Source organism: Cygnus atratus, chromosome 1 (assembly GCF_013377495.2).
Source record: "Cygnus atratus isolate AKBS03 ecotype Queensland, Australia chromosome 1, CAtr_DNAZoo_HiC_assembly, whole genome shotgun sequence".
NCBI lineage: Eukaryota > Metazoa > Chordata > Aves > Anseriformes > Anatidae > Cygnus > Cygnus atratus.
Window position 1 is genome coordinate 185749578 of NC_066362.1, and position 24395 is coordinate 185773972.

At 36.9% G+C, this 24395-nt stretch overlaps 1 protein-coding gene across 2 annotated transcripts in view; it reads right to left on the reverse strand.

Moving 5' to 3' along the window:
* Positions 1–24395, reverse strand: part of FRY (FRY microtubule binding protein) — a 164922-nt gene that overhangs the window by 130393 nt on the left and 10134 nt on the right. For both annotated transcript variants that reach the window (XM_035542616.2, XM_050715879.1), the window contains exon 2: positions 4687–4886. In XM_035542616.2, the coding sequence (XP_035398509.1) occupies positions 4687–4886 (200 nt within the window). The remainder of the gene's footprint in view (positions 1–4686; positions 4887–24395) is intronic.

Below are 24395 nucleotides of genomic sequence, written 5' to 3' on the forward strand. Positions count from 1 at the left end.
ATAGACAATTATCGGAAGAACAGGTAATTACTCTTAATGTCCTGTGCATTATTTGTCACAACTGGATCTAAAAGAATGAATCCACTAATATTTATTAAGACAAATTCTAAATAGAGAATTCAGTAGAAAAAAGACAGTTATGTTATATTAGATACAGAATTATGACATTATATTATGAACTATGAACTTGTCAGGGTTGGGATGGACTTCCCACATATGTTTTACAGAATCTTGAGTACTACAAACTGTAGTGGAATAAAAGAATTCCATTAATTATGAGTGACAGAATTCTTGAGTGATACAAAATGACACAGAGCTGAATAGGGCTGGATGACAATAGGAATCTGTCATGTTTGTAGTACCATTTACAAGGTCATAAGGAGGATACTTTTTATAAGTGCAAAGAGAACAGCATTTTCAACATATACTTGCATAAGGTTATTCAAATAAAGTTGCCTTCTTTTCATTTTATCTAGGCACATACATACTGAGTGAATGGCCAGAAGCAGTTTGCCTTGCCCCTTTTCTACAATATTACTTGTTCCTGATAATAACTCCTGTCTACGTGCTGTGGATCCCATACACCTGTGTTGGCCAAACTATTCATGAGGATTTCAAATGTAAAAAATGCGTAATGCTAATGTGTCTCATCATAAATGAGAACAAAGGAGTCATTCCTCATGTGATGCAGCCGGAATTTTAGTCCATGTAAAACAGAAAATTCTACATTAGAGCTATGTGCTAAATTTGCTTGATATTATTATAGCCTACTTAAGTCTGACTAGTTATCACCATCCAGTCCTCAAAAACCTTAAAAGCTTCTACTTCATTTTCTACCAAATCAGTCCTTAGCATATTTCTTCTGAAATGCCTAGAGACAGTTAAGCCTAGATTAAAGCTAATCAGACAGCCATGACACTATACATATTGGTTGGTCAGCCTTTGCAAAAATCTAACCAACTTTTTATATCTTTGCAAAATTACTTGCATTTTTCTTACCCATTTGAAGTCTTTCTAAACACCTGCTTGGCTGTTATCACCAACCCTGTTTTGATATAGGTCTATATTTTAATATCTTTGAGCTTCTACTTAAATGGAAGTAATAAATACACTTGAATCAACCACAATGCTGCCTTCATTTTTTTCTTCCAAAGGCCAGATAAACCTATCTAATAAAAGGAGAAGGTTTTTGGCAGAATACATGAGTATGTTGATAGTCCTAACCCTGTAATAAATAAATTCTCTTCTTCAGTTCAGTAATCAGATAGAGAGTTCCTGAATTTAGACAAGCTCGGTAAAAGAAGATGCTTGCAGGAGAAAAGCATAATGAAAGTTTACCAACAGCTAAATTAACCATTAACCACTGTCAATGCCTGTAGCTCACTATGTTTTATCAATGCCTACAGCTGTGTGTAAGTAATGCTGAAAGCCGTATTTAAAGATTAGCCTGATCAGTATGCACAGGATGAATTATTACCCTAAGTGATAATCAACACTCCTAAAAAGGAAACTCTTTTCTCTGTTGGTTTCTTTTTTCTTACAGCATTATGATACGTAAACACATTTTATCATTTGAACTGGCAAAAATATTTCCTTGGCTTCTTTCTTTTTGCTTCATTATAAGGTCACCACCACTCACAAAAAAAATCTATGGCACTAAAATATCAAATCATGTTTGTAAATGAAGCAATGCAAAAAAGATTTATAATACAAACTGATAAAAATGTAAATGCAAATGCAGTCAGCTGTGAAAAATGGTCTACAGAAATAAGGATTAATATTTGTTATAAAAAATTATTTACAGAAAAGTATCGGAATTATTAAAGGTTATCAAGAAGAAATGACTTTCATTTCATTGCTTTGAATTTAATTGTATAAACTGGAAAATCCCTTTTAATTAATTCTGCTGCCAAATACCTTTAACTTGGACTAATATAACTCGACAATCTGAGCATAGTAGTTTAGCCATTAAAAATTAGTGACATATTTGTGAGCTTAGTGTAATTACTGAAATGTTTGTTTTATTTCAGACACCCTAAAAAGGTGAAAAATTTGTCCTGAAATTTCAAATTAAATATTCTCCCAATAAAGTAAAAAAAATCACATCTGATAACAAAAGGTTTCGTTTCTAACTTGTTAGTCAACATTAGATTTATGCCTAGAAAACATATTAACTAGGGAGTGCATTTTTTATGATGATCGCTGCCAGGTCCAGTTACCAAAATGTCAAATCACACTCTGATGACAGCCAAGGCTGCAGGAGGAGTAAGTGACATTGCCCTGTGCCTTTCCTGCTGCTGGAATCTTGCTGTCCCAGCTGAGATTTCATGGGGCTGCAGGAGGGACTGGGTGGAGTGCCCTTCACTGCTGCCCTAGAAAATAGCAGGCATCTTTTATGCCTTGCTAGCATCGGCTGCTCTTGGCAGCAAACAAATTTGATTTTCCACCACTGTTGTCAGAAAACTGTAATTTACAGTTCGGCTCTGTGTACATCACAAAAGAAAGAGATGGATATATCAAACAGGTCAAAGAAACTGAGAGAGAAAAATTCATAGAAACTGCAATATTCAGAAAGGATAATTAGGCAAAACCTGTGCATGGAAAGAAAGATTTAGGCAAAAAATGTAACAGTAAGTTTTTAATTTAATCCAGAGCTTGAATCTGAGATAGACTTCATGATAAAAGAGAGGAAAAAGCAATTATATATACCGATCATTTCAGCTTCTCTAAAAGATATCTTAAGTATTCATCACTCATTATAAAATTAAACTGTCATATCTTGTAATGACTTAGAGAATTCAGACTAGAAATATCTCAGTGCTAGAGTACTTTGCAAGCTTGATTTTCTTTGAAGTACATTGGAGTTTAATTAGAACAGAATCTTCAAAGAGTTCACCATTTGACTACCTATTGTGAAAAAAGGTGAAGGGTGGCTCTGCATCACCAATTTATAATCTTTGTTTTGCAGATCCCTTGAACCTCCTGGTCAAAATTTTAGTCAATGGAGTAGAAATGTGGGAACAAAGCAGCAAGACATCCAACAGCTATCCCACAAAAAGGGTGAACTGAACTTCTTAGCCACTTTTCCAGAATAATTTTTGCCATTTTCCCTGTCATTTCATTTATTAAAACCTAATTAGTTCAAGATCATTTTGACTGAATGTCTACAAAAACCTGCTTGCACATTTGTCACAGCACTCTCAAATAGCAGCATGCCATGGCTTATAAGTCCTATTAATATTAATAAGATGTGAATATGACATTGAATTATTGTTAGTGTCTCACAGTTAGACCCCTGTTAGAAATATGTACCAAAACTGTTGACAACAAAAAGGTGAAATTCTAGTCCTCTGTCATATTTTTACATTCTACACTGAATTTGCTAAATAAAATTTTACTGAAAAATCTCTGGAATAAAGATCAACATTCAGATACTCATAGTTTCACAAAGAGACAAAAAACAAAAAACAAAAAAACAACCTGTATCAAAACACAGCAAGTCTAAATCATCTTAACACAATGTGAATGGGAATAAATCAGGGTCATTGTTTAATATCTGTGCCTGAAATATTACATGCAAATGCAGCGATAAATGTTTATGAGTAACAGAGGTGCCCCAAGGAAATGATGCTCTCAGTCACGGTCATGTTGTTGTTTTCTGGATCTTGTATGTAATTTCACAATATATTCTGTCTTAAAATTTTAAACATCTTCACTGTGTGTCACATGAAGACTGAATGATACTAAATAGCTGCTAGCCACTTTTTTTTTTTTTCCTAAAGGGCCTGGGCCATGACTGTCCATGTCTTTATTCCAACTTTTATGATCTTCCCACATAAGAAGAAAAAATGGATCTTTGTCAAAATATTCCTTTCTCTTAGCATTTTTGTGTTATTTCCAAATTATGCATAATCTTTCATTTTGTATCTACCTAATGTTTCAGAACAAAGTCTGGAAAGCCTTAAAAAGTATCAAATGCTTCTGGATCTAAATTAAAACATAAAGCTAAACAGATGTCATCAGAATCAAGACAATCCTAATTTTACCATTCAGAATATCTAGACACGAAATAGGTATTATCATAGGTCAATATTATGCTTTGTAACAAAAAATATTATAAGATGTTAAAAAAAAAACCTCCTTACAGCTCAGGAATAGTGTCAGTTCTTTCACTGCCTATGTAAGACTTTGTAATGTAGCTCTTTTTTCAAATGCTGTATGTTTTTTCATATATGGAAAATACGTGCTATAGCACTTTGTTAGATTATGAAACCTACTACTGTCAGAACTAAAATAGGAACCAGCAGTGCTATTCACTTCCATGTTTTAGCTGAAAATCAGTAATGTTCTTACATATTTTTAATCATATTTCAGCTTTTTCTAATCTATTTTGACTCAAGTGACCTCTCTCCCAGCTGTGAAACCTACGTTGCCTGAAACCCCTTCTGCCTCTCCATCACATTAGCACATGCCCTCATTTCAAGCAAAAATGTCACCCCTTTGGCATATCGTGCATAACTCTGTCCTTCTGATCACCACAGTAGTGTGTCTTATGGTTTGGGAAACACTATCGAACTTTAACACAGATTACAAGCAAAACATTCCACGTTGTGTGACATGCAGACCTGATTTTAAAAAGAAATTCAAAGTAAATTGTGTATATACCTAGAATTTCCATTTACTTACAAGAGGTTCTGCCATGATGATGCGAATCTTTCGTTCAGCCTGAGTAGTGAAGTTAACAAACAAGCTCTTCAGGACATATTCGCCTGGCTTACTGTCCGGGTCAACGCTGATAGGCAACATGGCTGGAGGTCCTTTTTCTCTCTGTGTACCACAAACAGGTGGGACAGGTGGCTTGATATATCCGTTACCAACTGGAGAAGCTGAAAGGTAGAAGGCATGCATTTACTTGGGTAATTCAACATGTCTTAACTTTTCTGGAGCAACCCAATCGCTGACTATACTGGCAAAGCAAAGCTGGAAACTATTTATTAGTACAAGAAACATGTAATACATGAATAAAATTTCCATCTTAAAGTTATAGGTAAAATTTACATAATATAGACTGGCAGAAGAAATCAAAGACAAAGTCTTACGTAATACTATGCACTGCACAGTCAATCTTCTTTTTCCACATGGTAAGATCTGCTGACACTTAATTCTTGAAATAACATCTTTGTTTCTTAACCTTTATCATCTAGGCCAGGTCTGTAACTCAGCTGTCAAATAACAAACTTATTATTGAGGCTTTAGATCTTTCCTAAACACTTTAACACTTCATTGCTGAAAAAAATTGCAAAAAAAAAAAAATCTAATGACTACATTATCATTTGATAGCATTCAAGATGTGGAAGAATTAGACCCTAAATTAACACACTGAAAAATAAAATAGACACATTGGGTAAAAGAGAAGATATTTTCCTTTAGAAAACCAAGGTTTAAAAGTCTGATATGGCTATAATGCAAGATAGAAATGCTTTGTTCATGTAGCTATTATTCTGCAAATGTAACACACCAATACTTTACTTCAAAATAACTCTCCTAATTGCCAGGTTATGCCATCACTCCCCAGCACAGCACACTTCTTCCACTCAGCTAGCTCTGTTACCTAAAACGTTTCAGTTGACTTCTGAGGGCAAAACATAATCACTGAGTTTTGCTGGCATTGATTTTTGCATAAAACAAACTATACAGAAGGCTTGTTCATTTAGATTATACAAAATTGCTTCTAAAAATACACATTGTTCTGAACAATAATCTACTGCAAAGAAATGAAAACAGAGCCACCAGAGAAGAAGGTAAGCCCTAACATTACCCAGGCTCTGCTGAAATTCAGGTATGAGGACAGTGGGATGCAAATGATCAGATGCAAATTTATAGGGACTATCAAATCTGCTAGGTGATGGAAATTTCTCCCCTAACAGCTTTAGAAAGGAATCAGACAGTACTTTCACAATCATTAAGACATGTATCAAAAGCATGGCTTTGATCAGCTCACACCTATCCATTCAGCTGTTTCGATTGCCAAGTGCTCAGTTAGGGAAAATGTTTTTTTCCTAACTTTTTTGGCCTTCCCCAGGCTGTTATGCCCAGCTCCCCACAGCCATCCCCAGGCTCCCCGTGGTTCTGCCCCCAGGCCCGGGCAGGCCGCCGGCCTGCCCAGTGCTGCCAAACTGAAGCCACCAGGCCTGAGCGCTCACCTGCCGCCATCTCAGGCGTCCTCTGGAAAGTATCTGAGGGAATCCAATAAAATGCAAACCTGACTTCTGTTCCTCAGGCAGCTGTGGTTTAAATTAGCCACTAAGTTCAAAATTTACCAAGAAGGGACTCACAGGAGGGATAGAAGGAGGAAGGGTGTGGGTCATTCACGTCTCACATCCTAACGAAATTCATGAAGTTAAAGAAACACTAATCACACAGCCTGGGAGCTGCAATCCTTGCCTTCAATCATTATGTGTATGGACAGAAACCTGGAGACACTGGAATTTAAACTCACATAGTCATTCTCACTAGGAAGCCTCTTAACAATGGCTTGTGACACAAGTCTGGCTTTCTAATACAGCTTTTCAGTTTCATTATCTCAAGCATTTGCATATGCTTGATATTTGCATTGCAAAAATCTATCCCAGTGACTAAACAATCACTGACCTCTATGCTGATGCTTTAACAGAATTTAGTTCTCTCTCCTAGATTGAGAGCCCTACAAAGTTCGTTTAAAGAAAATGAACTGCCTGTGAGGCACGAAACTGGAAATCAAGGACTCAAAACTTAAAAAATAGTTGCATTAAGTCATCCATGATAGGCCACTGTTTATACATGTTTATACATTATAATGTGGGCCTTAAAAAATAGTGATAAAAAGAATGTGTCAATTTTTGCCATCTCTGCTGGTGAGCCACTTCCTCAATAAATAAAAGGCATAATTTTTATGTGCGAAATCACCACATAAAATTTGCATGGGTTTATGCAGAAGACATAGGGCAGGGTTGGGGTGGAAGGAAGGGATTATACTTAATTCTAAATGTTGTTTCATTGACAAATTATTGACAAATGCTGCTTTCATTGACTAATTAATTACATAATTTCAAAATAATAACATTTTCCTACATAGAGAATGATCGGAATGGACCACTGAAAGATTTAGTCCGAACTCCTAACATACTGTAGGGTGCTGGTCACCACACAAGTACCAAGATAAACATTTCACCCAGAGAAAAGAAGCTTATTCCCAAGGAGAATGAATGGTGATTCCCACACAGAAAGCAGCAGACCAAAGCAGCCCTGATGCCTGAGGGCCCTGCCACAGCAGGGAATCTGTCGGTCAATTTTAGAAAGTTGTATACATATTTAAAGCTCCTGTCCTAGGAAAATCTGAAAAGAACAAAGATTAACTATGCTTGATCAGCTGTAAAATGTCTGCACCATTTTGGGTGCAATTCTGTCTGAGAGCTACTTCTCTCAAACAACCCAGTTTCTTGTTACCAGGATGTATTCCTTATTTTCTGCTGTATCTAATAAATTGCACCTCAAAAAATACTCTCTGCTTTTCCTACAGGATATTTTCATTTAGTTGAGGCTATAATCATAATATTTTCTCAATGTTATGCATTTGAAAGCTTTTAAAAACAAGAAGGAAATATGGAAGTAGCAATGCAATATCAGAAGCCCCTATCACCACAACCACATACTATTGCCACAAAATGGATCACTGAACTAACATCACTGCTATTTTTTTTCATGTATTGTTTCCCTGATCCTAAAAATAGTTGTAAAAAAGCACAATAGTTTGAATACACACGCATACACACAAAGTCACTAAAGTGATCATGGGGATGAGTACAAAATACAACTATTTTCCTAGAGTCTCTGCTATGATTTACGTTGCAGGTATTTTTCTTAAAGCTCTAAGATAAAGGAAAACAACAGAAAGATCATAACACAGAAGCTGAGAGTCTGCACTACACTGGATAAACTTCAGCCAAACAGCTACTGAATTTTCAGTATCTTTAAGCAGAAGAAACAGATGGCATTCTTTTAGTTAACTGTGTCAAATTTCCACTTTAGCAACAACAAACAGACTCATAACACAAACCAAAACATGTATTTTCAGTATTTTTGTACCTACCGAGCCCCTTTATAAAGCTGATCACACTGGATTTTCTCCAACATGCTACTGTAATATCCATGAGCCTGCGAATACCTGAAATGCTCCAATCCTTAAGTTAGAAAAGTCTGAATCCTTTTCTAACTAAAATCAAAAAGGAAGTTAGTTGCTTCATAATCCTGTTTCAACACTTCACTATAAATTTTCCAGCATTGAGGCAGACATTGCTTTTAGTTTTTAGTTTTTTGTTTTTTGTTTTTTAATAGACAAGTGCTGAAGACCTACAATGTATGAGCTAGAGCAGGCCTCCGGATCAGATCAGCATTTCCATAACCAAAGGGGTAATTTTTAGCTTCAGCATATGATGATGACCACTCACAGAGTGGCTGCACGTCTATATTTATCCACAAGTACATACTATGCTGACAGATTAGTGAAACTACTTCAGGCACTCCAAGAACATGAGACAGGATAATGGAGTTCAGCATAAACAAACCACGCACATCAAATACATGAATTATCATACAATTCAAGCTGAAAGCAATTAGTATAGAAAAGCAAAGCACAGAAACAACACAGGATGGGTTTTGTTTTGTAACTAAGGTCCTTTGGCCAACAGTACATACAGTTTGAATTCCTTGAGATAAAAACAACGCAGTATCTATTCTTTTCCCATGCCAAGAGTCAGTGACAAACCACATATCCTTATGGATAATTATACATCTGTTGAAATAAGTCTTAAAAAAAGTTGCTTTGTTTTAAAGCTGCCGTTAAAATAATAGAAAAACAAAACAAAACAAAACACATTATTAACCAAACCGTCAGGAATTTAATTTCCAAGGATACAGTACACAGTGCCAAGGTTAGTAAAAGGTGCCTTGTTTGCCCTTTGAAGGAGAACTTTCCCAGATTAGTGTGAGCTTGACAGGAAAAGAGAATAAAATTCAAGGGAAACATTTGCTGAAAAAAGCAAACTATTGGTCTAGCAGATCCATTTCTGTCTTAGCAACAGAAACAATAAGATTCCCAAGGATAATGTGTTATTCCAACATAACAGTATGATGCAGCAGTAGTACTATTTTAATATCAGCATTATTTTCGTAATTCTTTTGCATGTTTTGGCAAAAATAATCATAGAGGCATAAACATAACCAATAAAACACAGTATTAATGACTTGCAATGTTTAGGATAGGAAATAAATCTATCTAAAGTACAAAACTTAAGAATAAGCAACTGATACTACTATTTTAGTGTTTCTGATCTCCTCTTATGGGGGGTTACACTCAAGAAATGAAGGACCAGAAGGGATTCAGTGCACATCTGAGTCCCACATCCAGACTATTTGGAAAGTAAATTTGAATGTTATGGTGGTACAGGTGCTGGCCTTCATTTTCACAGGGAAATCAACTTCACACAATACAAATATTTGCCTACATACTTTGTTTACTCTTTTTTTATTATTATTATTATTTATTAAAACAGAGGAAGGTTTGCAGCAGTAAATTCAGTTAAGTGTGTCATCACAGTTCCACAGTTAATGTTCTCTGTCTGGGACACACATATTCAAAGAGTCGTTACAGATCTCCCCATCCCGAGGAGAATGCAAGCCAGCCCACTACAGCTGGAAGTGTAAATGGTTTCCAGCACTAAAGAAGGAAAGCTATGTCTACAATGCTATTGCTTATGGCAGATTCATACAGCAGCTTTTATATGGACCTTAGAAGCTATTATAAGGCACACAGTTATTTTTACACTTTTTTATAATTAGGTTAATTACATTTTGGTAAGTATGCAGTTGAGAGGAGGGAAAAAGCATCTGAAAAAGGGTATATTTACTCTGCAGTTTATCAGATCCTCAGCTACCTAAGGCTTTGCTTGAGGACAACTATCTTTTTTGACAGTGCTAGATGGAGTTCATCACAGAATCACTTCTGGATTAACAAGAGGAATCACTTTTGATTTTTCTCCACATTGCTCTTCTTTACTATTCCAGACCCAAAAAAGAGTATAGCATGTGAATCACTGTGTCAGAGGTGTTACTATCCAGTCTAGAAGATAAAATGGAAGAGGCTGTGAGGTCAACAAGGAGGCGTGTAAGAGAGGTTCAAGACTCTAGAGTAAAACGTCTGATTTTGAAAACAAGTCTGAAAGGAATAACAGATTTGGGAGGATTTCCAAAAAGGCTGTGAGAGATGACCTAAGTTTTTCCGGATGGATAGTCTCAACATACTTGATGATGCTGAAACTGTAAGGGAGAAAATGATAATTCATAAATTTCAGATTCCTCTGTTTCTTTAAATGATGCGTCTCGGGAGAGTCATTTGTGTAAAATGGCATGGGGGAAGAGAAAGGAAGAAGATATTTTCAATGATAAAGGCATTCCAGAACTTGGTAACAAATGTAACTGAGATTAAGAGCAACCTTTTAAATTATTTCTGCCTGAAGACTTTGTGAGAAATGCTGTTGTCAAGTTTATATTAATTCAGAATACGCGTTGAACTACAGAAGACAGTCTACAGCCTCCTGTAGACTTGGTTTGGCAATCCTTTGCCAAATTTTCTATTCCTATTACCACAACAAGAGAGTGTAAACTCTATGTGAACACAAGGAAGAGCAAAGCTAGAAAACGGGAGACAAATTAACTAGTCCAGCCACTGAGAAGTGGCAGAGCTGCTGATCAAGCGTAGATTTGGTCAACCCAGCTACCCTAGTCTAGGAAAAGAAGGCTTGAAGTTTCTAAGAGTGTGTGTGCATTCACACACGTATGCTATTCTTCACTTAATTTTCTGTATCTTCAAGGATGGTATTAAGTAGCAGGCCTAAAACAGACCAGATGTTATTCCCAGTGAGACTGAGCGTTTCAGAACATCATTTTTTTTGTAGCAAACCCGCTCTGCCCTCCCCTGAATTCAGGGCTGGACACTGATCGGCAGAATGAAACCTTTGTAGGACAGAACCAAAATGCAGCATCCTTGAAAACAAGTATATGGCCTCTCGGTAGGCCTGATGGATGCTAAAATGCCACTGGTGGGGAACACTTTTCTCTGTGGGTGCTTTTTACAAAGAGCTCAGACACTCATTTCATTCAGAGATGAACTCTTCTGAGATGAACACCATTAAGAAATAACCACTTTAACACAGATATCTTTGCCCAAGCTCAGGGAGGGAGATATTAGAACAGCCCTGGCACACACTGATAGGTCCTGTTTGAGATAGATGAGTGTGGTAAAGAACCTGTTAGCTTTGAAGCTAAGGATGGAGCTCAGTCTGGCACCAGGGAAAGGCTAGAAGTGGCTTGGCTTTCCTGGCCAGTAGCAGTGCTCTGGCTCTCATGTCCCTGTGGCTGACAGGTAGGTGGTTAGCTTTGTAATGTGAAGACGTACATTGAAATTCTGTGCCAGAGGCGGGCAATTGATATGAGACCCCTTAGAAGAAAGACGTGGGTGGCACATGTTTTCTCCCCTTGCAAGACACTGTATCTCCGTATTAGGGGACTTATGAATGGCAACTGCCAAAACAAACTAACATACAGGAAATCCTGTTGAATATGTCCGCCCCCTTTCTAAAGGCCTTTTCACTGACTTGGCGCAACTCCTGCTAACCAAGATACTATATGATAGATATGTAGACTTTTCCTCTCCCTTTCTCCTTAGATACAGGCCAGGGGTTGTGCAGCTTAACGACGTTCCCTAGGTTCTTATCTCAGATCCCCGCAAGGCATCTGAATGAGGCAAGAAAGCCCATTCTCTTTACTCACCATTTCTTTTCCTGATCCTTTTCTTCTAGAATTTTGTTTTCTTATTTACACACACTACAGCACATGTGCTGAAGGTACATGGGAGTCCAGGCATGTAACGGAGATAAACATTTTTACTTGTGATTGTTTTAGAATTTGCTTGATTGATTTTAAGAGCAAAGAATAAAAAAGCTAAATGACATGGGAAATCTTGTGTGCAATCCCAAAGCGTTTTTTCAATTGCCATTTGAGCGTTCCATCTGGGGGTGATTTCTCACTAAAGGAAATATATTTATTGCCTCTGATGGGTTCCAGAACAAACATAAATATTTTCAGTTTCTGTTTTTTATACAGTAAGGACACGCTGCCTCTTTGAAGGCTGACTTCAGCTTAACTATATGCTTTCAAAATCTTGGTGACTTTCCTGTATGACTTTAAATGCTTTGTTATCTTTGATGGTTATTCCAAAAGTAAAAACTTTATTTTAAAATAAGGGTGGAAAGATATGTACATGTCATCATTTTCAGATGAGTAAACTAATTGATTTTAAAACAATTAAAACAAAAAAGATCGTATTTCTGAAATTCTGCCAGAATTTCTGTGGGATACTGCTTAAAAAGCATGTATACTGCTTAAAAAGCATTTTATTTTAAATAACAATGTCATATACTTTTAAATGATTTTATGTGCTCTACTTTGGTTTTGTTGAATCTGACAATAGCTTCCTATAAGTTTTTTAGATAGATGTTTTGTTGGGTTTGCTTTCCTTTTCAGAGACAGGGAGATGAAGATACTCCTATCATTTTGTGGTTGATGGGTGTTAGCAGAAGAATTATTTTTAGGGAACTTGGAAAAGTGCCGAGGAAGCACAAGGTTAAAAGAGTCCAAAAAAGAAGGAATAGTTACTTCCAAAAGAGGGATCAGCAAACAGGAAGGATGTGACCTGCTTCTTCCATCCCTACATATTTTCTCTTGGAGAGAGAGTATGTATACCTTTCCTTTTCTCCTTAAATGTTTTACAGTAAAATTGTGAGAGCCTGGACAAGATGGATTTTTAAAAAGATAATTAAACTGTTTATTTTTTACTACAGAAAGATATTAAATACTTGTATCCAAGTCCTATTCCAATCTAAATAGCTACCTCAGATGCTAGAACCAGAACCTTCCCTGAATTTTTGTTGTCTGGTAGTCCACAATTCCTCTTCCAAACCACAGACAAAAATGTTGGTTTGTGCTGATAAAAACTCACGTGTTTCACTGAAATGAAAACAGCTTATTGGTTCTGGATGATATGGGTTCTGTACAGTGTACACGTGTATGAAAACCCAAGTTTTTTGTAAATCACTTGTCCAAATATCAGCAAAGTTCTTATTACACAAAAAGAAACAGGCTGTGGCTCACTTCCATCTGAAACTGCATGACCTGAACAGTCCTGTTGATCCATCTGACACTGCTCAATGGCTAAAAGTTGATTTCCTAAAGGGTTTTGCTTATTTCATGCTCTAGAAAATAGTCATCTTTAAATTATGTTTCAAAATGTAGAACTACATTGAAGAAAAATCTTTAAAACTGTAGTCACTTCTTTGACCTTATTTCCTGATGCACCTAATTTACTCTACTGCTGCCTTTTAGGGAAAGGTTCAAATTTAGCCACCTACAACCTAAATACTGAATTTAACCTGGCAATCCAGGCTCCAGGTAGAATAAATTAAGAGAGACTAATGGTTTGAGGTGATTCATCAAATCCTTCTTAGATTCTTAGCTTAAGACAGAATAAATTCACTTTCTAGAGGTGCCTACCACTTGCCAGCGATTACTGAAGGAGAACTGACAAGGAAGATAAGCATCCAAGGTTATAGGAGATGACTGTCACTCTTAGTCTGTAAACTCTTCACGAGTTTCTTGTACAGACCAAACTGCATCACAGTGCATTTCAGCTGCTGCTGGCTAGGATTCATAGCCTTGACTGCGTGGGTGAAAAATGGCACAATACCAGGAGTAAGCCAAGCCGTGAGCTGGCACTGTAAACTGGCAAGCTAAACCTTCACAGACCAAGAAGACTTTTACAAAATTTCATGAATCTTTCTGTAATGAAACCACAGGAGAGATTTTTGTGAATAAACACTAACATGAGAATACATCAGACAAATCCATTCATATTCCCCTCTACACAAAAAGCACACAAAATAACGTCTATACAAAGAAAAATGAGAGAGAAAGTTTTGCAGCCAAAATCTGGATTAATAATTATCATTACCAATCCCCTAGTTTATCTTTGATTGAATCATTACTGTCATTACTTACTACTGGCTGCAGCAGCACACTCACAACATTGTCTGTCTTCTATATTGAATTAAACACTATTTGGCCTCTTAGCTTGCAGAAAACTCAACACACAATGTGTCATCTTTTATTAGCCACACAAGATTATGATGCTGTAATACCTAATAACTCTTTGTTAACATTATATTAACAGCTCTTTCTTTGAAAGTTGAGTTCCCTTGTTTCTTAGCCATGTAGGCTAGACTCAGACTCTGCAACATAGGTATTTCCCCTTTGACTTCAAAATATTAAAGTGTCAGGAAAAGATAATGATATTACCATTCACATTAGCTCAGTGAAGGTTTTTGGAAGTTTAGCTCGACTACAGCTGCTTAGTGAAGGGCTTTGACTTGAGCAAATCAATGAAGCACACGGAATTTAGTTGCTGTTGAGGGCACATCTGCATGACTGCACGGCTGCGAACACCCAACACGACACGGACAGGGTGTTGCTCTCCTGCTAGCCAGTGGGCCATGACAGAAAACTCCTTCCACATATTGAAATGTCTAAATGCCATGAAATAAGTTACTGCCAGAAATACGTTATTAAATTGTTGTTTAGTGTTTCACCTGCTCACACACCCAAGTGCCCCCAAATGAGTGAAGAAATGGTGAGGGAAGGCCCCAACTGACACAAACTGGGATGAACATTTCACCTATCCATTCTGCTCCTGCACAGGCCTGGCGACTCTGTGATGCCAGAAGACTGCGGATGGGGTTCCCTGTTCTCACTAAGAAAGCCAGGAGCATCACACTTAAATCTGAACTACTCATTTAGGTTTTCCTGTAGTCAAAGGAGAGGAACGTGCACCTACATGCATGAACTCTGCATCAGTTATCTCTGAAAATAAAGAAAGGGTCCTAGGATTATTAACAGATTTTCCAAATACTCAAACAGCTTACAGCTTACATTGTGAAAACAGAGTAATTCCTTAGAAAAACTGAAGAGCCTAATGACTTCTGAAAATAATAAAAGATTCCTTTATTTGATATTCAAATGGATACTCAATATTCCAGAGAGAGGGAATAAAACTAGTATTCTATCAGTTTTTTTAAAGTGTCAGCAAGGTCAGTCCAGGTAACTGCAACACAGAGCCTGACGTTCATTCAGGAATGGCTGGATTTGATTAATAAAGAACTGAAGTATTATGATACAATGCCATAAGCATAGGTTTATGGAAGGTAGATTTTATTAAACTAGCTATCTTTTTAGGATTGCAAACTTGGTTAACAAAGTTAAATGTGTAGTCTTGTATTTCTGTTTGGCAATTGGATTCGTATCTTACCAAATTGTAAAATGAGTACCAAGAAATCAATGTATTACAACAAGAACAGATTAAAAGCCAGATATCAGATATCAGGTTAAGAGAGAATCATATCATAATACATCTAGTGGAGTTACAGAGATCATTTCTCAGTCCTGTACCAATTATTCTTACTATTAATGACATAAAAGAAGCAAAACAAAACAAAACAAAATATTTCTATAAAGCTTACAGGCAAAGTACAACACCAGTAGAGAGAAAAATAGCAAAATGGTCATTCTAATTTGAATAGCATTTTGAAAACTAAACGGAAGCAAACACTATATGAGATATTAATACTAACCGATACAAAATTGCATATCCCGAAACAAAGAATGCATGCCACAGGGACAGAATAAGGCTTTCTATTCCTGGAAAGCACTGATTATGAAAAAAGGCCTGAGACCAGGATGACTAATGCGTTGAAAACAGGCTGCTATTCTTGTGACCTGAAGAGCTATGGAGAGCCTTTTCAAGCAGGATAAACAAAAGCAAAAACAGGAAAACTCCACTGCTGCACTGCCAGTGTCTTTGCAGCTACTGCTGGATGCTCAGTCCCATTCTGGTGTCTGCAACTCAAGAAAGATGCTGATGAACTACAGGACAATCAGGAAAGGCGACTATAATTAATGACCGGAAAACTTGTCTTAAAGCTTAGATTAGTTGACCATGAGAAAGTTACAGTGTCACTTAATCATCTTCTTTAATGCCCGGATTTTTGCAAACACATTGAGCCACTCGACCAAAAATGCCTTTTTATACAATACAAGCAATCAGGCACTTCCAGGGCGTGATTCATTACAACCTAATAAAAACGTCTAAACAGCTCATCCGAACTGCAACCTGAAAGTGCATATGTCTGTCCCATGGCTATCAGGAAAGCATAGTTTGACTATGTCAGATGCAATATAAACACCAAAAATACCTGCAAATTAGGTGAGAGGACTTCCATGCCTGCTAAGCACAAGTACGATGAACAGAAATTTGCTAACAGACAGCCCTTCATTCAGTAACAGCCAATGGCTGGAATTTTAAACTAGACAAATGCATTAAAGAAGTTAACACAAAGGGAAGGAAATTAACTACAGAAATGCTATTAAGGCTGATTCCTCCATTAGTGGAAATTTTAAATTAAGATTTTTTTTTTTGAAGATGTGCTTTAGCTCAGACAGAAATTAATTCAGAGAAGCCATAAAGCCTGCTCTATGAGGAGAACAGATTGGATGACACAATGGTTTTTCTGGTTGTATAATTTATGACTCGTTGAATACATTAGTAGAAAAAATATCACTGACAACAATCTTTCATTGGTAAAAGGAAGATACAGATGTTCTAAGAAGGATTTCTCTCTAATCCACAAAATATAAAGAAACAGAAGTCTGAGTGCCTATCAGTACTGGATTTCTCTTTGTACATCCAGGTACAAATATAACTTGTGTGATCAGAGTATCCGTGCGATATAGGTAATAATTTCCTACAATGTCAAACACACTTTGGCAAAACTGAACCTGATTTAAGGGTTATTCTGCATAATAGACCTCAGGGGAATATGAAAATGGAGGCAACTTACTGGATGGTTTAATTTTCAGGGAATATTTTAAAGAGAAAAAGTCAAATGAGAAAGTATATTGCCAGAATCATTTTAAAATATGCCTTATAACTAGAAGTGAAAACCATGTAAAACTGTTTGCCGTAAGAAAAGGCTTATATAGAAAAGTGAAGCTCTCTGAAGAGAGACCTCTGTGCTCTATATTCCAACCATATTCCACTGACTGAGTGGATGTCTGACGAACATAGAAGGATTATGGCTGAAATGCTATTACTGACAGCATGTTCACATGCACATGAAGATGGATCATCCTGAGAATCCGGAAGAGACTAAAGGCACATCTTTGTCTATAGCAAAGGTGACAGATCACCCACAGATGCCTGGTCATCTGCTACTGAGTAAAGCTGAATGAATATAAAGATTAAAGCACCACTCCTTCTATAGCATACTGAATTAAAGTTGTTTCTTATTTGGGGGTACAAGGAAGACTGTGGGAACGCTGTATGCATTACAGAATTAGGTATTCCACCCCAAAAATACATAAAATATTTTGTAAATAGGAGTAGAATCGAAAAGATCTTTCAAAGGAAAGAAGGTAGACAATGTTTGGCAATGCTCTTTCATAAACCGTGATCTTACTGTAAATTCTATTAGTTACAAACATCAGATGTTGTTATGGGACATCACTTTGCATCAAACACAATGACAAGCTATATTAGCATAATGGGTTGTTATTCCTAGATCCATGTGATCAGTACTCCATGGCAACCCAATGATAATGAACGGCTTTGTTCGTGTGTCAGTAAGAAAGCATATACAAAATTATATGAAGCACGAACCTCAAGTACCTGAAATGGTGCATAAAGCTTTTAATAAATTAGGAATTTGAACACTGCCATTGACACTTCTTTCCATATATACACAAAAAGAGGCACAGAACATTTCACTGTTCTCTACCTTCTCAGTTAACCATCACCATGGTGGGGAATGAGCACCTCCACGACACTTTGACTCATTGCTCAAGTCAGTTGAGCAGTTGGGTGCTTAAAGCTGGCAGATGGAACAGAAACCAGAAACCCAATCCAAATGATAGCTCCAAACAGGATCCAGCACTGCCAGACCCAACACCTCCTATAATGCATCCTTACAAGGACCTCACATGCTTGGACCACTTCAGGTGTACAAAGCAAAGCAGAAAAGCAACTCCTCTTCTTCTTATTTTTAGTTTGTTTGTTACAGGTTTTTATATAACAGATTTCTGATTCACTACAGTGTATCCTTGCAATATTAACTTCCACTAAGTAACAGGAGCACGACATGTAAAAAATATACAGGACTTTTTAAATGTTATTAAGTGAACAGAATGTTTTTTATGTACCAAGTCCAGGCCAACCAGGATCAAGCTACTAATCCAAACTAAATCAGTCTTTCACATGAGATAAGAAGATTCCAGGATGATGACCAACAAAGTGAATGTTCACTTGCACCAATAAATTTTATTCTCTTCATTCTATCCAGCAGTAAATGCTGCATTTATAACAATAACATTTGTTGAATATTATTTTCTTAGCATTTTTAAAGAGAATGAATGAAAATGTGAAAGGATGATACTGAAGCAGATTATTTTAAAGAGCCTGGATATGTTAAAATTAACCCTCATGTATACCAGGCAATCACACGGGTGGATCCTTTTCCTGCAGCCAGACCCAGCCTAACTGGCCCCTACTCTCCATTTAGGTGAACGCACAGCAAAACCCTGGGACTCGGCGCTTTGTGCATGGATTCACTTTGTTAGATTTTTCGTACCGGACCAATCAACACTTGGATATCAGATTTGAAAGATGACAGAGAAAGAAACCCTCATGAGGAAGTGGCAGGACACATGAGAAAAGTCACTATTTAAAGAAGTATGATTACCTGGTTCGTGTGTTTAAACAGATCTCAGACATGTATCTCAAGTGCATACACTAGCTCATAATTTTTGGTTTATGTACTAAAATTTATATGCCCATTTTCCAGCCCACAGCGGAATTCGAATTCAAATGGCCACCTTAGTCACTCAGCAGATATAAACTATTCTCATTTACTTTGCCTTTACTGCCAGAAGGACATAGACAGAAGCAAACAAACAAGCTATTCCTTGGCAACTAATTCTACAGTAAGTGCAACATAATTAGTTTTAAATTAATTTTAATTTAATTCATTAATTTAAAATATATCTTTAAAGATAAGGCTCAACAAGCATCCTGAAATGCTGAAAGTCAAAAGAGTAATCTTCTACTCAATACTGCAGGAAAGTCGATGTCATCGAAGTGAGTCACAACAGGTGAAATTGCAAGCATCAGGAATAAGGATTGACAAATGCAATACATATATATTATATAAAACTTTATATTGTATTTTGATTTTATGATTCTGTAAAAAGAAATCAAAGATAATGTCCTTTTCCTGAAAACAAAACAAAACAAAACAAAACAAAAAAACAAAACCACAAACAAACCATGGTCTAAAACTGTGTGGAATACCATAATGCAATAATTTAAAAATAGGGTACATGGGCTTTTAAAAAACACACATTAAATCAATCTAACTCTAATTCCACTGACGTAAGCAGTTAAACACCCCCTGTTCTTTAGTATATCTTGCTTAAACTATCTCATAACAATGTGACAGTTCTTGTACAGTTTATGGAAAACCACAGCTATAATTTCAAGCCACAATAAATACAATGTACAAGATTTAAAACAGAAAAAAAAAGAGATTAAAAAACGTTTTCTAGTCATTGATTGTACTGATCATTTGTGTCATAAAAATTTTAATAACAGAAGATCATTTCCTGTATAAACTAGCAAGATGTTATATGTCTGCACACACACATATAATAATACAATAATAATACAGAGATTCAAACTTATCATCCAGGTGTTTCTAATGCTGCTTCTATGAATTATGTAAGCATGTTCAACATAATAAATGTAAACTAAATCAACTTGAAATGGCATTTCTGGATTTCATATAAAATAAAAATTTGTAACAAAAGGCCATGCCCTGAGGATACTGTTATAATGTACATGTAAGCTTTAAAATGCATGGCATCTAATCCAGGTGGGCTTTAATAGAATTTACAGATAATTTGAAATTTGGTATGTGAATGTTTAGGATGCATTAGGTGTGCAAGAGGATCTGACATACTATACACCATTTTGAACTTAATTCAGAAAAATGCTTAATGGAAATAATTGGTAGCTACTTTGTAGATAGTATCTTATTACTTTGCAGGACTAGGTGCCTTTTTGTAACACAAAAGTGACACCATAATGTAATTATATCCATAATGTAATAATGTCTATATGGTGAACTAGTAATAATGGTATTAATATTAGGCAGAAAGTCATTCTAAGTATTGATTAATTTCATAAGAAATTAAATTTACACAAATCTCTGACTTGCCAGTAGTGTGATGCTTCCATTTTTCTCCTTGAAGGACTACTGTTTGTCCTCAAAGAAATGAAAAAAAAAACCTTACTTGTAAGTGCCATTCTTAGCAGCTCTGCTGTAGCTGACAGAGCTCTGGATTTTCTACTTTGGGCTAAACACAGCTGGGAATTTGCACAGGTGCAGCCAGACATGTCCATGTGTCTTCTCTCACCAGAGACAACGAAGATAGTTAATGCTTCTCCTTCCAGTGGAGAGTTGGCCCTTGCAGTACAGTTTAGAAATGTAGACATCCTCTCCTTTTTCTTTGCTGATATTTATATATTCTAATTTAGAAATTAACACCAATGTCATGAACATACTATTTATCTTCTTCCAAATCCCTAATGCAGCTATAAAGTAAAGCCCAGAGTCCATCCTTGCAGTACCCCACTGCTCGCCTCATTCTACTGTAACAAGGAGCCACCAGGAACCACACTTCATTAACAGTGCCTCATGCCGGCTTTTAACACATCACTCATAAAACGATGATGCTTGAAATTATGACAAGTGACAGTCAAATATTCACTGATACCCAAATACACGGTCTGCTTTCTTCATTTACTGAGAACTCTATCAACAGCCCCCATACCTGTCTCCTGGCCCATCCTCACTAACAGATCCCAGGACAGATGAGCTTTTTCTATTAGCTTATGGACTGCCTATTATACTGGAGATGAAACGTGTTAGGAGGTTATCTGCTGCTGCATTACAAGTAATAATAAGTGGAAAAGTAATCTGTTCAGAGTATTTCTTTCTACACCTACATCTAGGTAATGTAGCGTGCCTTGCATTACCTCATTGGACTCATTGGCTTTTGGAAGTCAAAATGGTAAGTGAGGCAATATAGTACATGTATGATTAATCTGATGCCAAATTAACCAGTTGTTGACCCAGTTATGCAAAAATCACTTGCTGCTCTCCTTGCCTGGTAACATTTAACACTTTCTGCCACCGGCCCTAAGCCCTGACATGAGGCAAGGCGTGCGCGGTGCTGGGGGAATGTGCCCCAAGCAGGAGCAGGCCGCACACCAGGACTCCCATGCTGCATTCTGTGCCTGTGAGGGGACTTTTCTATCTATCACCTCCCCCATCTCCAGGCTGTTCTCTTCTTAATTCCAACTCTCACTACCCAGTTTCATCTCACTGCTGTGTCTTCCCCACTTCAGGCTCACCATCCCCATCCCGGGCTCCAGTTCCCTGTTCTCCTCACCCAGCCGCACGCGCTCGCCTTGTCCTTGCAGCCCTCTCATCCCAGACCCATCCCTCTTCCTCTCCCTATCCTTTCACCCTCTTTCAGTTTCCCCTCTGCCCTGTCTCCTACCAGCCACTCTTCACTTCCACTCCTTCTGCCCACCAAGCGTCAATTCCCCTCTTCCTGATCTCTTCCCCATGATGACTCCCTTGCCTCTTTTCCCTTCGCTCCCGCTGGCTCTCTCCTTCCTGGGCTTTTCATCCAAATTCACTCTCCCCTCCGAACTTGGTTTCTTTTTACACTCACCTTAACAGGACAGTTGGCTGCACAGCTCCTGTCCCACACCCTCCCCAAGATCCTCTTCAAGAGAATTTTTAACATGAACCAACTATAGTGTTTTTTTGTATTTTCACATTCTCAGGGAGGGCTGAACCACTTCTGTAGAAAATTCCAAAATTCACCTTCTGGGACATTCAGAAGTGATTTAGAAGTGTTTTAACCCAAAATGCTGAGCACATGAAAATTTACTGGCAACAGAAATAATTTTGATAAAAAATTAAGCAAAGTAATATACACAGATAATCATCAACAAACATTCTCTTTTTTTGCTATCATCACATAAAATTCCAACCTGTCTATATTCACATTTTTTTTTAAAAATGTTCATTAAAATAACAATCCAATGATTCCAGTCATTTCACTTGCCAGGTAAATCTCCAGTTTCCTGTAGCACCCAGTACTACCTCCCCTGCCCCCTCCTGCTTGAACATGACAGACAAATGAGTAAAATAATTGCAATTTTAAATTTCATTTCCCTTGAAAATATTTCCATCTTCTATTTTATGACATACATACTAAAGACTCACTACGGAGAAGCTGAGACTTTGCTTTATTTACCACAAACCCAAATGGTTCTGTGTTTCAAAAGCAATACTTTCAAACTTTTGATCCCCAGAGAGTTATCATTCTTGATAAAGCACTCATCCCAGTAAAGAATACATGCATTGCTCTACCACATCTTCCTTCCTATGAGTAACAGAACAAAAATCAAAATAACTGAGTAGCACTGGTTCTGATGGCACACGGATCACACAGATAAAGGGTGTGCTGAAGTTATTTGTTTCAGACATATTCCTTCAAAGTAAAAGAATTATAGCTAAGTAATTTTCTCCCCATTTAAAGCATCGGTAGCAAGAAATATGCACCCTGTGGAATTTAAAATAATCCACAGACATTTCCATTTTAAAATTACTACTTACTGCCAATTAAAAATCTCATTACAAGTAATAACTAGTTGAGTCATGATTCACAATGTGTTGTTTGCCTACCAACAATCTGGAGGAAGAATGGTTCTTGCAGTAAAGGAGCAGAAGGCAGAGTTTTATTTCCAGTTCTAACACAGGTTTCACGTGTAATCTTGTGTTTTTTGGTTAATTTCTCTGTCTCTATTTGCCTTGTAATAGCAATAAAGGAATAATACCTCTGTCTTGAGTATGCATATAATAATGCTGAAAGAATTAAAGTCTGCAAAGCTTCTAGATGGGAAACACTGAATGAATATTATTATAATGTGCATTACTGCAAGGTATTTGCAGCAGTTTCCCTGCATTTAAACTAAGGAATGTCAATTTTGCATCTTGTGAATGCATTTTAAAATCAGCAAGACTGCGAGTTTTGTGTGCATTCCTTACAAAGGTGTGACTGCAGCTTGTCTCACGGATGGGGCATTTGCAAAGACTTTCACAGCATGGGTTTTCTTATGCCGAAGATGAGAAGCTTGTGCTGCCATTTTTCTTCAGGTGGACTTCCCTCTTCACTACCTAACAGCTTCATTTTACATATTCTGTAGAAACTGAGGTATCTTTACTCGTTCTTGATTTTTTTTCTGAATTTCATCAACATGTTCAAAAAAGGCAGGCAAACCAAATAAGCAGTAGAAAGGATGCAAAAAATTATTCTAGTTATAAGGGGATAAATTCCAAAACCTGTTGTCAAGTAGCTTAGACTACTTTCAACATGTGACATTTCTGTAATCCTCATAGACTAAAAAATTGATTCTGAAAATATACAACAACGTATTATTGTGAATATATGCAGAAACCTACCCTACAAACTGCTCAGGAAAGAACTTTGGCTAGAAATCTATACTGATAATCTTCTGCGTACAAAGGCAAATTGATCCAGACTTTTAAAGACATTCATAAATAACAATCAGAAATGCAGTAAGAAAGATAATTATGTATGTTTCCACTCAACAGATCTTGCTTAAGGGAATCAATATCAAAACAAACAAAGAGATAAATGGACATCCTTTGAAGTTTAACTTACTCCACATACAAACTGAGACTCTTCAAAGACACAGAGACATACGAGAGCTAGATATCCAGAGATCAGGAAAAAATGTTAGTATAATGATCACCATTTATAGGAGAAATCCGGCAAAACAATACCTTTGGCAGACTTCTGTGCTGAGCCAGGCACTACTGGTTACTTAAGAACTCAAGGGGATATTTATGAGTCTTTCGAAGTCAAGTCTTTCAAAATAAAACCGAAACCATCTGTAACTTCACAATGATAAATAAAGCCAAAAGCAATAACAATCAAGATGTTACATTCTTTTGATCAATCCTTGTCTAACACTAACGCATCTAACATCCTCATATTTTAACGATACAGCAATCACGTTTTCCAGCTCCCTTACCAACTAG